At 43.2% G+C, this 13,166-nt stretch overlaps 2 protein-coding genes across 2 annotated transcripts; one reads left to right on the forward strand and one right to left on the reverse strand.

Moving 5' to 3' along the window:
• The first annotated feature begins 207 nt into the window (after positions 1-207).
• LOC124097830 (uncharacterized) lies at positions 208-10,662 on the forward strand. Its single transcript, XM_058582021.1, has 4 exons — positions 208-628; positions 8,902-9,022; positions 9,179-9,284; positions 10,152-10,662. The coding sequence occupies exons 1-4, from the start codon at positions 222-224 to the stop codon at positions 10,601-10,603; spliced, it is 1,086 nt and encodes a 361-aa protein (XP_058438004.1). The 5' UTR covers positions 208-221; the 3' UTR covers positions 10,604-10,662.
• LOC124097883 (histone H2B type 1-C/E/F/G/I) lies at positions 8,857-9,329 on the reverse strand. Its single transcript, XM_046452462.2, has one exon. The coding sequence runs from the start codon at positions 9,286-9,288 to the stop codon at positions 8,908-8,910; it is 381 nt and encodes a 126-aa protein (XP_046308418.1). The 5' UTR covers positions 9,289-9,329; the 3' UTR covers positions 8,857-8,907.
• Positions 10,663-13,166: the final 2,504 nt, after the last annotated feature.

Raw genomic sequence — 13,166 nt, forward strand, 5'->3', positions numbered from 1 at the left:
CCTGGGTCACAGACAAAAGATGAGGAATTGGCATGAGAAGTAATTCATCCAATCAGAGCCTTCAGCAATTTACCAATCACCTTGTTGATTCCGTAGCCAATGGCTTTATTGCGCGCGAGTTTTGAAAACCAAGGAGACCAATCAGAATGTTTCTGAGTGTATATAACCATAATCTCTTCTGGCACAACTTCTAAGCCTTTGGTCTTTTCTCTTCTTCTGCCATGGCTCGCACAAAGCAAACCGCGCGCAAATCCACCGGCGGCAAGGCCCCGCGCAAGCAGCTGGCCACCAAGGCCGCCCGCAAGAGCGCTCCAGCCACCGGCGGCGTCAAGAAGCCTCACCGCTACCGGCCCGGCACCGTGGCGCTGCGCGAGATCCGCCGCTACCAGAAGTCCACCGAGCTGCTGATCCGCAAGCTGCCGTTCCAGCGCCTGGTGCGCGAGATCGCGCAGGACTTCAAGACCGACCTGCGCTTCCAGAGCTCGGCCGTCATGGCGCTGCAAGAGGCCTGCGAGGCCTACCTGGTGGGTCTGTTTGAGGACACCAACCTGTGTGCCATCCACGCCAAGCGCGTCACCATCATGCCCAAGGACATCCAGCTGGCCCGCCGTATCCGCGGGGAGAGGGCGTAAAGCTCCCTTCCCTTGCCTTTCCTTTACCTAGCAAACGCAAAGGCTCTTCTAAGAGCCACCCACTTTGCTGAAACAGCTGTAATTACTTTGGTTAGTTGATGTTGGAAGGTATGAATACTATTCTTTTAGAATGTCGTATCACCCTTTGCTTAGTGTGTACCCAATTTCATAAGTGCGGATTATGTTAACTCCGAAGTTTGGGAGTGACAAGCCTGTTAGATAACTGGCTTGGTGAGTTGCAGTCCTGGGAACAAACGGATGCAGAACATCATTTTAGTTAAACATCCTTTTAGGTGGAAATTTTGTACCTATTTTCTAATGTCTTATTAAGACCAAGGAAAAGGAAATTGTCTCCTGAGAGTTTGGCATTTTCGGGACCAAAAAATGACAGGTAAAGGCTGGTTAGTAGAGCTTGTTCATTTTTTGTGTGCATCTCCATGCATCTAGGTGAGAGTTGTCTTTAAGTGGTTAGGCTAATGAGGGGTGGTAGGGAACTTCCTTACTTGGGAAACTTGTGCCCTTTTATGCAAATGGAGAGGGAAAAAAGTCCTCTCCTTTGTATTTAATTTTGTACTGGGAATTATGTGTTCAATCACTGAGCTGCATCCCCAGACCCTCTTTGTTTTTACTTTGAAACAGGGTCTCTAAGTTACTGAGGGCCTGTTTAAGTTGCTGAGGCTGGCCTTTAACTTGAGATCCTCATGCTTCAGCCTTTGGAGTTGCTGGGATTACAGGTGTGGGTCACTGCATCGGACTAGTATCTGCTTCTTCATTCCTTTAACAATCATTTGGGAATGGCATATTCTGTTTTTTACAGAGGCCATTGGAAGGGATCTAACTTTTGCTGTAGGTGAGATGCACAGCACTGAGAGGAGTAGAGCTCAAGAGTCTCTCTATTTCTCTTATTTAAGCAGCTTCTTTATTTTTAGTCTGAATTGTGCTCCACTGTGAAAAGTAGGACTTGGTTTCTTTTTCTTTTTTTGGATCTGTTAGATGAAGGCTGATCTGGAGCTTTTTTTCAGTAGGAGACAGAATGTGCCATTCTAAAAATGTTCCTTTGGCACAAGGATTGTGGATCTGAAGGTAATTAAGCAGGAGAAGATGAAGAATAATTCTGCTTGGTCCTTTTTCTCTTGGCTGGCACTTCTCTAAAAATTTACTATTCTTTTTTGAAGGTGCTCTGTAAGCCTGAATTCAAAGCCACTTCTTTAAAAAACTACTCTGTCTCTGGGTGTCCTCGATGTGAAGCCAGAATTAGGCAGTTAGTATAGATAGGTAAATGGAGTCAGGCCAATTTTGAGTGAGTCCCAGCAAGTTGGAGGGATTGAGACTTAACTCCTCCAGACCCCTTCCTCCACCCTTATCCAGAACCTGTCCCTGCTCCAATCTATTGCCAAGGTCACCTGTCCCAGGAGTTGCCCCTCCCTACAGGGAGCTAATTGTTAATTAATGTTTCCTGGGCTGCTTCACCCTGCCCTTCCCCTTTCAGCCCACCTGTTCCCACCTTTGGACCATTCCACCGAGCACTCCTGGGCCTAGTCACCTTCAGGAAGGAGAAAGGTAAGGGGGAAAGGCAGGAGAACAGAGGAAGCCTGGGACATATAAAAAGGGCAGAACACCTGGGATACCAGGACACCAGCTATGGCCCCTTCTGCCTCCCAGGAGAAGTCTATGTGACCTATTTTAAATAAACCCTGCTTTCTATGCTTGCTTTCCTAATGTTCAGACTTCAACATGTGAGGGAGCAGAACCCCGATAACCAGCAGCATCACATGTATATCTGTGAAACATGTAGATTAGTCTTCTGAAGTTTTCTCTTGGATATCTCTTCTTATGGCATCTGTTCTAACTAAGAATTTAAGAGTTAAGGAAAACATTATGTTTTCTTCCCTAAAAAAACAGAGAGAGAGCAAAAGCCTATAAGAGTTAGTGTTGGGTTGAGTTTAAATCCTACTGATAGTACTTCTGCTTACCAGCTTTATGGCCACAGGCAAATTGGCTGGCCCTGGTAAGACACTAGATTTATAAAGATTGCACATCACAATGACTTTAAGGACCAGGTAAGCCTTCATTGTATAGGGACAGGGGTGAGTGGAAGAAAAGTGGTGCAGGACTCATCAAACACATACCTGGGATAAGAAGTGGCTTTATTGTCAGGAGCCTGACAAACGGGCTCTGCACAAAGAGAGGGACAGCAGCAGTGACTCTCCTTTGAATGTTACCTTTTATCCTTTTATAGGCAGGAACCACAGCGGGGGCGGGGGGGGGGGCAAGGGGCGACTTTAGTCTTGATTGACATAGTAAGAATCTCCTGATCTTGTGGAAGGCAAGTTTGTTTCTTGAGAACAGAGACAAGCAGTTTTCCTATCGCTCAGAGGAGGAACACGAAAACGGGCAGGTCTCTTTATCTTAAGGAGAGAACAGGGAACCAGTATGTTCCCATCTCAGGGGCTGGTAACTTGTCTCCTATCTCTCAATGAGAGAACAGGGAGAGACTGGCACCTCTCCAGGCCGGTAGGTTTTGTCTTGGGCTAGTTTCTATTTCTTGGGAATAAGAACAGTGTTCATAAAGTGGGGTTGGGGGAAAGGAAGGTGGCTGCAATTATGCTAACAGTGAGCAATCCAGCTCTGTTTCCCTGGGTCTCAGTAACTAAAAGATCTGGTTGAATCCAAGGTGGATAGATCCCTGTTTATCACCTATAATTTCTGTGTAGCTCTCTGTTTGCTCAGTCTATTTGCTTGATACCAGTGTTGACAGCTTCCTTTTACATTGTCCAAGATGGTCAAGAATTCATGATTTAACCAGTCTAAAGTTCTGTAATTTAGTGCCTACTGGAGGATTTCATAAGGAACATTTTGTTTAATCTGCATAGTATCTCTATGGGTTGGAGGTCATTAGACTAATTGCAAGGATGAAGAAAGAGGCATGTTGGGCTCAAGGGCCTCATACAGAACTCATTTGGATAATTAAGTCCTGGCCTTTATTTCAAGGCTAAGAAAGATGGACATTATGTTCTGCATATTTTTATTTTCCTTAATTAATCCATGCACTCAACAAAGACTTGGTATACCACTGAGCCATTGTAAGGGATCTGACTGTTTTTGCTGTAGATGAGATGCAGGGCACTGAGAGGAGTGGAGCTCAAGAGTCTCTATTTGTCTCTCATTTAAGCAGCTGCATTATTTTTAGTCACAATTGTGTCCAGTGTGAAAAGTAGGACTTAGTTTTCTTTCATTTTGTGTTTCTCAGATCTTGAAAATACCCCTAGACAGCGAAATGTTTTGAGTACTGACTCTGTGCTCTGCATTGTTCTAGGTGCTAGAGATATGAACATGGGTGATGTCCCCTCTGTGTGGGGTATTCTCAGTATTGTGGGCGACAGAAAGTATTCTTTCCCAGAAAAAAAATGTGTGTGTGTGTGTGTGTGTGTGTGTGAGTGTTAGTAGAAAAAAAAAAAGATGAAGAATGCATACAAAAGAACAGCCCACTGGGAAAAATGCAGAGAAAAGGCCACACTAACAACAAAGGAGGATAGGAAATGAGGCCCACTGTGGAACAATGAGGAAGAAGGAGATTAACAGCTAGTGAGCCCATATGTCTGAAGGTTTACAGAGTTTACGTGGAATTGAGGACCAAGAGTTAGTGTCATATGTCTGTCATTTTAAGTATTATATCTTGCTCTAAATTCCTTTCCAGATTTCCAAAAACCTTGTTTTCTACAATCTGTATGACAAAAGCTCTGTTCTTTCTTGATAGTAGTAGTAAGAGCTGTGAAATAGAAGTTAAGAGTCTGTTGGGCCCAACTCTAAATGAGCTTGTACAAGTCAAATCATCACTATGAACATTACTGTATTATCTTACTTAGCAAATGAAGAAACACAGTATGATTCTGCATGCGTAAGGCCACCTAGATGGAAAATGATGACATGCATTTCAACTTGGGCAGCCGACTTTAAAACTCTGCGATTTTAAGTATGTTCCATTGCTTTCCTATAGTTGTATTCATTATTAGTTTCCTGATGGGACAATGTTTCATGTTGTAGATAACGGGGACCAAATCTGGTTCACCTTTGTGGTATGACTGAGTGATAGATGTAGTTGAGTGAGGTGGGCAATTCAGAAGGATAACTTTGAGGGACATGGAAGAGTATCTTAAAATGAGAGAGCTGAGTGTTTAGAGCCATAAGCAAGGCTGCATATTATGGGGGGGATCGTCAGTGTGGTCAGGGTTCTCTGGAGGAACAGAACTGATAGGAAACTCCCCCTACTCCCTAGATTTATTAGAGTGGCTCACACTATCAGAGGCTGGATAGTCTCATAATTGCTGTCTATAGGCCAAAAATTGTGGAAACCAGTAGCTGCTCCATCCAAGAAGCTGGAGCCTTAGAACAAGAGGGACAAAAGATGCAGCCCCAGTCTGAGGCTAAATACTTGGAAACTCCCTAGAGAATTGCTGAGGCAGTCCATGTGAAAGGTGGAAGAAGCTGCAGTTGGGTGACCTCAGGCAATGGCGGCTGCAAGCCAAAACCTGCCTACAGGTGCTGACGGGCTTCCTCCTCCTTCCATATGTTCCATCTGGGCCCCCAGAGTATTGGATGGTACTGCCCTTAGTTTGCTGTTCCACATACCAAAGGTGTCTGGAAACCCTCATAGACAGACACAGAAGTGCTTCACTAATTTCCTAGGCATCTTTCAGTCCAGTTAGGTTGGTAATCAAGATTGGCCATAACAAGTCCAACTATTGTCACCTGCATATAACCAAAACTACATTAATTCCTTCCACAGAGTAGAGGGAAAATTCTTTTTTTTTTTTTTTTTTTTTGAGTGATTACACTTTTCTTGACATCCAATAACTTATAGAATAAAGTACATTTAATGACACAGAAGTACTGACAATATGTGGGATGTGGCTCAAATGGTAACGTGCTTGCCTGGCATGAGCGGGGCTCGGTTTGATCCTCAGCACCACATAAAAATAAAATAAAGATGTTGTGTCCACCAAAAACTAAAAAATAAATATTAAAAAATTCTCTCTCTCTCCTCTCTCTCTCTCTCTCTCAAAAAAAAAAAAAAATAAATAAATATCATGTTACATGACAAAAGAATAAGAAAGAAAAGAACTCAAAGATATCTGTTCAATATATTTGTAGATATGCACAAACAGGCTAACAAAATAGGAGATCCTCTTTATAATATCATTTGTTTAGCTGGTCATGTTGTAGCTGTTATTTGTAGTCACCTTATTTGCTACCCATTCTACCTTCAGCAAGCACTACAGCAGGTCTTGGATCTTTACCTAGAGTGAGTGGTGACCCACAGCTACATTCCTGAAGGGCCTGGGCCATTTCTCAGTCTGACTGAATTGGGTTGTTGTAGTTTCCCTTCGACCTTAGTAATAGGATATGGTAATACCAAGAGACGTCCTAAAGGATCCCTGGCATTCAAGGCATACTCTTCTTTACCTCAATTGTTGGAATAAAAGTCCAGTTTCCCCATGGTAATCTGTATCAGTCACCCCTGCCAACACCATAACTCTGTTCTTAGCCTGTTGCTCAGGAAGTATTACTTTCAGGTTGATGGGATATCTCTGTTGTGCCTCTTGCTAGAAGCATTCCCCCTTCTGGAGCTAAGACTACTAAGCCAGCAGAGCACAAGGATATAAGGACAGGAAGCAAACATTGCTTAAGGGTCATAGTGAGTGGTACCATTCTGGTTTCTATCCCTTAATCCCTGAATCTCTGAATCCTAGAGAAACAGTACCATATAGAGTGGATACTGATTTAGAGCAGATGTAGTCTTCTGGAGAACCCTGCCCCAGCCCTGCAAGGTATGGCTGTGTGTCTTCCAAAGGCCATTCCACTGTTCTGTCAAACCAGTTGTTCAGAATGATGAAGAACATGGAGAGTCCAGTGCCATACTTCTTTGTGAAGTGAGTTCCTTGGTCAGAAGCAAGGTTGAACATCTCCACAGTGGATAAGGCATTCTGTAAGTCCACAGATGATAGTGTTTGCAGAAAAAGCGAATCCATACTCAGCCTAAGTACCTATCCCAGTGCTGCTCCTCCTCTTATGGAAGTGGTTCAATGAAATCAACCTGCTTACTAGGTCACTGGCTAATCACCCATGGGAGTGATCTCATAATAGGGGCTTAGTGTTGGTCTCTGCTGCTAGCAAGTAGTGGCCATGGCCAGGTCAGCCTTGATGAATGGAAGTCCATGTGGCTGAACCCACCATGCATAACCTCCATCCCTGCCACCATGGCCAATGTGTTCAAGAGTCCATTGGGCAATGACAGGGAAAGAGGTTGACTGCTATACAGGCTGAGTCATCCTATCCACTTGATTATTAGTCTTCCTCTGCTGACGTCATCTGTGGTGAACACTTACAAGGGACACAAAAGTCTTCACATCCTTCCCTCACATGAAAGAGATTTATCCATGTATCTCATCCCCAAATGACTTTGTCACTCGTTTTCCAATCATGTTATTTCCAGTCCCTAACTGCTGTCTACAACCGATCAGTATATGGTTGCACATCTTGCCATTTTTCTTTCCAAGCAAAATGTACAACCAGGTGCCTTTTTCTTACAAGTCTCACAGTCTTCTCATTCATATTAAAAATAGATTTGAGTTTTGTCTACATCTCACAAACTTCTTGCTTACCCACTTACACTTTTTAGAACTTTCCTATTTAGTATAAATTGCTTCATAAGTGTTTCATCCATCCCATTTCTTGTAGTGCAGGTCCTCCATGGAAGAACTCAAAAGCAGAATACATCTGAGAATTCAATAATAAAAGATAAACTCCTTTTTTTTTTTTTTAAATAAATGTGGTTCTTTTCACTTTTACATGACAGTAGAATGCATCTTGACATAATTATATATAAGCATGGGATATATGCTCCTTACATAGGAGATGACTTCCCTGAGGATACCATAGTTCTAATTCCAGGCAGGCCTGAGTTAGACAATTTTACAAGAGAGAAATAGACCTTTTATTGATTACTATTTATTTTACATCATCATTTCCATGGATATCTGATACTTAATACAGGTGAACAGTAAAACAAAAACCAATTTCTTTAAAAAATACTTAAGATGAATAATGTACAATATTAGTTGTCAACATATTACTTTCTATACAATGTAAGGCACTGAACTAAGGACATCTATGAAATTCCTTCTACCAGTGATCAAACATGGCCATGTCACAGTATACATGGGTGGCCCTCAACTGTAGTCTTGGGGACTTGAACTCTTGAGGGTGCATGATGCTTGCTCACTCTAAAGTCTTGCTGGCTCATTCTTCCCTTGTCTCTTGCTCAGTTGTCACTCTAGAATTACTTTGACTTGAAATCTTTTTTTTTTTTTTTTGTAGATGGACACATTGGTGCTAGAGATGGATCACAGTGCCTCATGCATTCTAGGCAAGCACTCTACCACTGAGCCACAACCCCAGCACCTCGACTTGAAATTTTTTGATATTATGACTTTGTCTTCTGACAAATTTAACACCATAAAAAGCCAGTATTTTTTCTTTGAAGTGACTTCAGACTGATGTTTTCCACTTTTTGAGTTTATTATTTATTTTAGACCACAATCCTTGTAAAAATTGGGGCTAAAACAGCCTTTGCTCTATGGCCACATTCATTTCTTGGGCATTTACCAAAACAAAGTCCTACAATTGTAAACATGCATGTTTGGGGAGTCATTCTCAGGTTAAAGACAAAAGAAACTTCACCAAGTTAGGATAGAAGGAATGCTAATTATTAGATCCCAATCCCACCTGGGCTACACACTAACACTGTGCACTTTTTACTTTTAGGACCTGAAAACTCCACCCTCATCATCATGCTAACCCCGTTTTCTGAAAATGTAACTCTAAAATCCATGAAGGCCCATTTCACCAACACAGAACAAACATTCACCTTTATTAACTCCAAGCAACCATATTTCTTTACTCCGTAAATATCCTAAAATTCCTCTGGGAAGGAATACATTTAAGGTGTGGGTACCCTACCAGACAAGGATTCCTTGCTAACTTACCTTTAGGTTGCAAACTTTGATTCATTGAAATTTGATGAAGAGCAACAGGCCTAATTAAGTGATAGGGCACACCTTGAGCTCACTGCTCTTCCAATGGTGAAACAAATTTGAACACATCCAACCTAACAATTCCTTGTAGACTGCAATAGCAGTAAAGTATTACAGCTCTCGTTTGAGATTTGGGTGGCTCTGAAAAGAGCCTTTGGATTTGACAATGTCTCTAGGAGACCTTACTTGGAGCTGGTGTACTTGGTGACCGCCTTGGTGCCCTCCGACACAGCGTGCTTGGCCAGCTCCCCGGGCAGCAGCAGGCGCACAGCCGTCTGGATCTCCCGGGACGTGATGGTCGAGCGCTTGTTGTAGTGCGCCAGGCGCGAGGCCTCGCCCGCGATGCGCTCGAAGATGTCGTTCACGAAGGAGTTCATGATGCCCATGGCCTTGGACGAGATGCCGGTGTCGGGGTGCACCTGCTTGAGCACCTTGTACACGTACACCGAGTAGCTCTCCTTGCGGCTGCGCTTGCGCTTCTTGCCGTCCTTCTTCTGCGCCTTGGTCACCGCCTTCTTGGAGCCCTTCTTCGGGGCGGGAGCGGACTTGGCGGGCTCAGGCATGGCGAGAAGAAACGGGGAAACTAGAGAATAATGAGTACTTACCGCCAGGGCGCATTTTTGTAGGTGGTGTATGCAAATTGGGTATAATATCTCACCATTCCTGATTGGACCAAATCAGCCAATAGAAGGTTTTATGCAAATAAGGGAAATCCAAATACACTTTCTGATTGGCTTTCTTTGTGAAACCTATTCTAAATTATTTTATTGTTTACCAGTAAAGTTTTTGTTTTCAAAATACCTAAAAACCGAAAATATATGCAGTGGTACGTAGTGGGAAGCTCTGCCTTCCTAGATCGAGGTCTGAACATGCATAAAAGGCAGACAGTCTATACCGATGATTCTTGTATAAAGTGATCAAAGTTGGCAGCAATCTTAAAGGTTTTTCAAAAAATAAAGGGTCCATACGTTTCAATACTGGTGTGATTTTAATGTTCCCTAACAGTTTCTGGAAGCGATGCCAGTGTTGGAAGGCTGAGAAGTGTGAAATAGAATGCTTGTAATGAATGATAAGATGTGACTGTAAAGTCTGAAGTTTTAATAAAAGACAAAGAACACAACAGGTGGATCAGACAGGTTCAAATGCGGACTTGTTTAAACCTCTCGGGATCTACAGAACGTTCATTTCCGGGTCTTCCCACTAATTCCCAAAGGAGGGTTAAAACTCGCAGGCACCTAATACAGAAAGCCACCAAACATAATAAAGAATAGAAAAGACCCTAGCGCTAATTGAATACTTTTCAAAAGGTTGACGTTTTCTAACGCGAGACTCCGTAGCCAATCACAAGTCTGATCGAGTTACTTAATTCTTGGCGCGTAATTTGAAGAATCGGACCAATCAGGAGGACGTTACCATTATAAATAAGAGGAACAACAATTTTGTGTCCAGTTGGTATTTCCGTCCACCATGGCCCGTACTAAGCAGACGGCCCGTAAGTCCACCGGCGGCAAAGCGCCGCGCAAGCAGCTGGCCACCAAGGCCGCCCGCAAGAGCGCCCCGGCCACCGGCGGCGTCAAGAAGCCTCACCGCTACCGGCCCGGCACCGTGGCGCTGCGCGAGATCCGCCGCTACCAGAAGTCCACCGAGCTGCTGATCCGCAAGCTGCCGTTCCAGCGCCTGGTGCGCGAGATCGCGCAGGACTTCAAGACCGACCTGCGTTTCCAGAGCTCGGCCGTCATGGCGCTGCAAGAGGCCAGCGAGGCCTACCTGGTGGGTCTGTTCGAGGACACCAACCTGTGCGCCATCCACGCCAAGCGCGTCACCATCATGCCCAAGGACATCCAGCTGGCGCGCCGCATCCGCGGGGAAAGGGCGTAAAGCCTTTTTTTTTTTTTTTTTCCTTTTACGAGTGTTCGAAAACCAAAGGCTCTTTTAAGAGCCACTTTTCAGTTTCACTTTAAGGAGCTGCTCTTCATTGCTAATCTTAACCTGGTTGTGATCATTTGAGGGAGTTCTTAGCTGCAGTGCACTCCGCGCCCCCTACCCTCCCTGCCGAACGACCTGCCTGGGTTCCTAGTTGCACGGTGTGCTGCGAGGAAGTCTTGCTTTAGCTTTTTGAATTTTACTTATCCTCCCCTTTCCTTTCTTTCAGCTGCTTGCTAAGTGAAAGCTCAGGCAGCAGTGGGCTGTAAACCTGCGTTTTGCTATTGTAGGTGGTTCCTTTGCAGAGTATGTTGATGGGAGCCATTCCAGCTCCAAGATGCTGGTAAGGACCATGTGTGTCATTGCCTTGTTCTAGTTCCATACTCAGAAGTTAGCCAAAGGAACAGGATATGGAAATAGACATTTCAGCAATTCTGGCAAAGATTAGAAAGATCATCAGTGTTAACATACGAGGGTCAGTAGGTAGTAATGCCAGAGACTGGGAACAGATAAATCCAGAAACATCCAGAAAAACAGACCTGTCAGTTGTCTGAGTAAAAAGGGTCTCCTGCACATTGAGAAACTCAGAATTAACTTTATGCTGTGATATGTATGTCATCTAGGTGTGACATGACCCAAGAGTGTTCTGTCTACTGCTACCATCCATGAAAGATTTATAGGTTAGCTTATGATCTTGCAAGTAGGGTAGGATTCCAGACTCTTCCCAGACCCTCACAGTCAGAAAAAATGGCAGAAAGGGACCTGCATTTTATTCCAGGCCAAACTTCACTTGCTGCCTGCCCCTTATTGTTGACATTATCAGGCCCAGAGTGAGTATTATGCTTTCAGTCTCAGATTCTCTTGTGTTTTAGTCCTGTGTAGTTGTTCAGACTCTTAGGAAACAGTCACCCATACACTGAAGAATTTATGAAGAAGAATACTAATGTGTTGATAATAAAATGGATGCATATCTGGAATTGTGGACTCAGAGCTGAGGATTTCAGAGAACTTGACCAGAATTACAGAGAAAGATTGAGGGACTTGTTTTAGTTCATCTTGCCTCTTAGGAATGAAGTTCAGATGTTCTGAGAAAAGGCTGGGTTCATTCTACTTAATGTCTGCTTAGCAGGTAACTATATCTTTGTGCACAGATTGTGGTTAAGTCCAACAAGACTCAGGATTTAAGATGTATGTTCCTCCAGATCTCATGGTTTTGCTTTTAACTGTTACACTAATATATGGACACTCTTGGTCAAATACTGGCATTGTAGTAGGAGAGATTTAGAGGAAAAGATTGGGTTTCCTTTGGGGAAATTTCCCCTATTTTTATTTACATTCATAGGTCCTTATTTTCCACTTTGTGTTAGTACTCTCTTTGGCACTGGTGTTGCAGTGACAAGCTGAAAGGGGCCTTGTCACAAAGAGTTTTTGTTCTCATGAAAGAAGACAGAAGATAGAAAATAGATGCATCGACTTGGTAATTTGGTTGGTAAACAATGGTATGAAGAAATACACAATATGACACAGAGGGTGTCACACTCAATACCTGGGGAGTGGGCTGTCATATTATACAGGGAAGGAGGAGCTGGTATTTAATTATTGGATTTGAGGTAAGGTAGGGAGCCAGGACAAGGATTTTCCAGTACATAGGATGGACAAAAGGAAGTTGAGATGAGAAAATATGTTTTTCTTTCAGGAGCAAAAGGCAGCCAGTACAGCTCCTTCTTATATTTCCAAAATGCATAAAAATCTGTGCTTACTATGTCACATCTCCTGATTGACCCTGCAGCCATTCTCTACTAGGACCTTTATGATTATACTGGCCTACTCAGGCAATAGAGAATCATCAACTACGCTTCAGGGTCTTAATTTAATCACACCCCAAAAGTCTCTTCTAACATAACAGGGAAACATTTTCACTTCTGAGGATTAGGGCATGAGCATCTTTGGAGAGGAAAAGCCATTATTCTGCCTACAACAACTATTATGGGGCATAAAGCGTTTTATTATTAAGAGTCCCTTAAATATACAATCCTCTACCAGAAATCAGTTAAAACTTCTTTCTTCCCCAAAAGCTCTATATCCTTTGTTGTAGGCAGACTCTGGTTATCTTGATATTTAAAGGAAGTAGTGTTCTTGGGAAAGCCATAGATTCATGCCTGAAGATACATCCAGAAGTAAAATCCAAAAGGGTGCTGCAGAAGGGGCCTGCTGCTGGTGTGTCACACTTCACCACTTGGAAGCCAACACTGCCATCACTACCCCAGGTTGGCTTTTCTCCCAGAAGCAGAGGCTCCAAGAAGTCTTTTAGAAGTGTGACTGATTAGTGGAACCTTTGCCACATATCAACATTTTATCAGCACTGATAATTGGAGTTCTAAAAAGGTTATTGAGATCAATTCCCTAACCTGGGAGTTTCACAAATTTATATTGAAGATATATGGACTGACATTGTTCAAATATCTGTCCTCCAAATACTAGAAAAGGAACAAATAAAAGTGCATGCACTTAAAATTTA

Source organism: Marmota monax, unplaced genomic scaffold (assembly GCF_021218885.2).
Source record: "Marmota monax isolate L192 unplaced genomic scaffold, Marmota_monax_Labrador192_F-V1.1 WCK01_AAM20220418_F8-fsc00141, whole genome shotgun sequence".
NCBI classification, from domain to species: Eukaryota; Metazoa; Chordata; class Mammalia; order Rodentia; family Sciuridae; genus Marmota; species Marmota monax.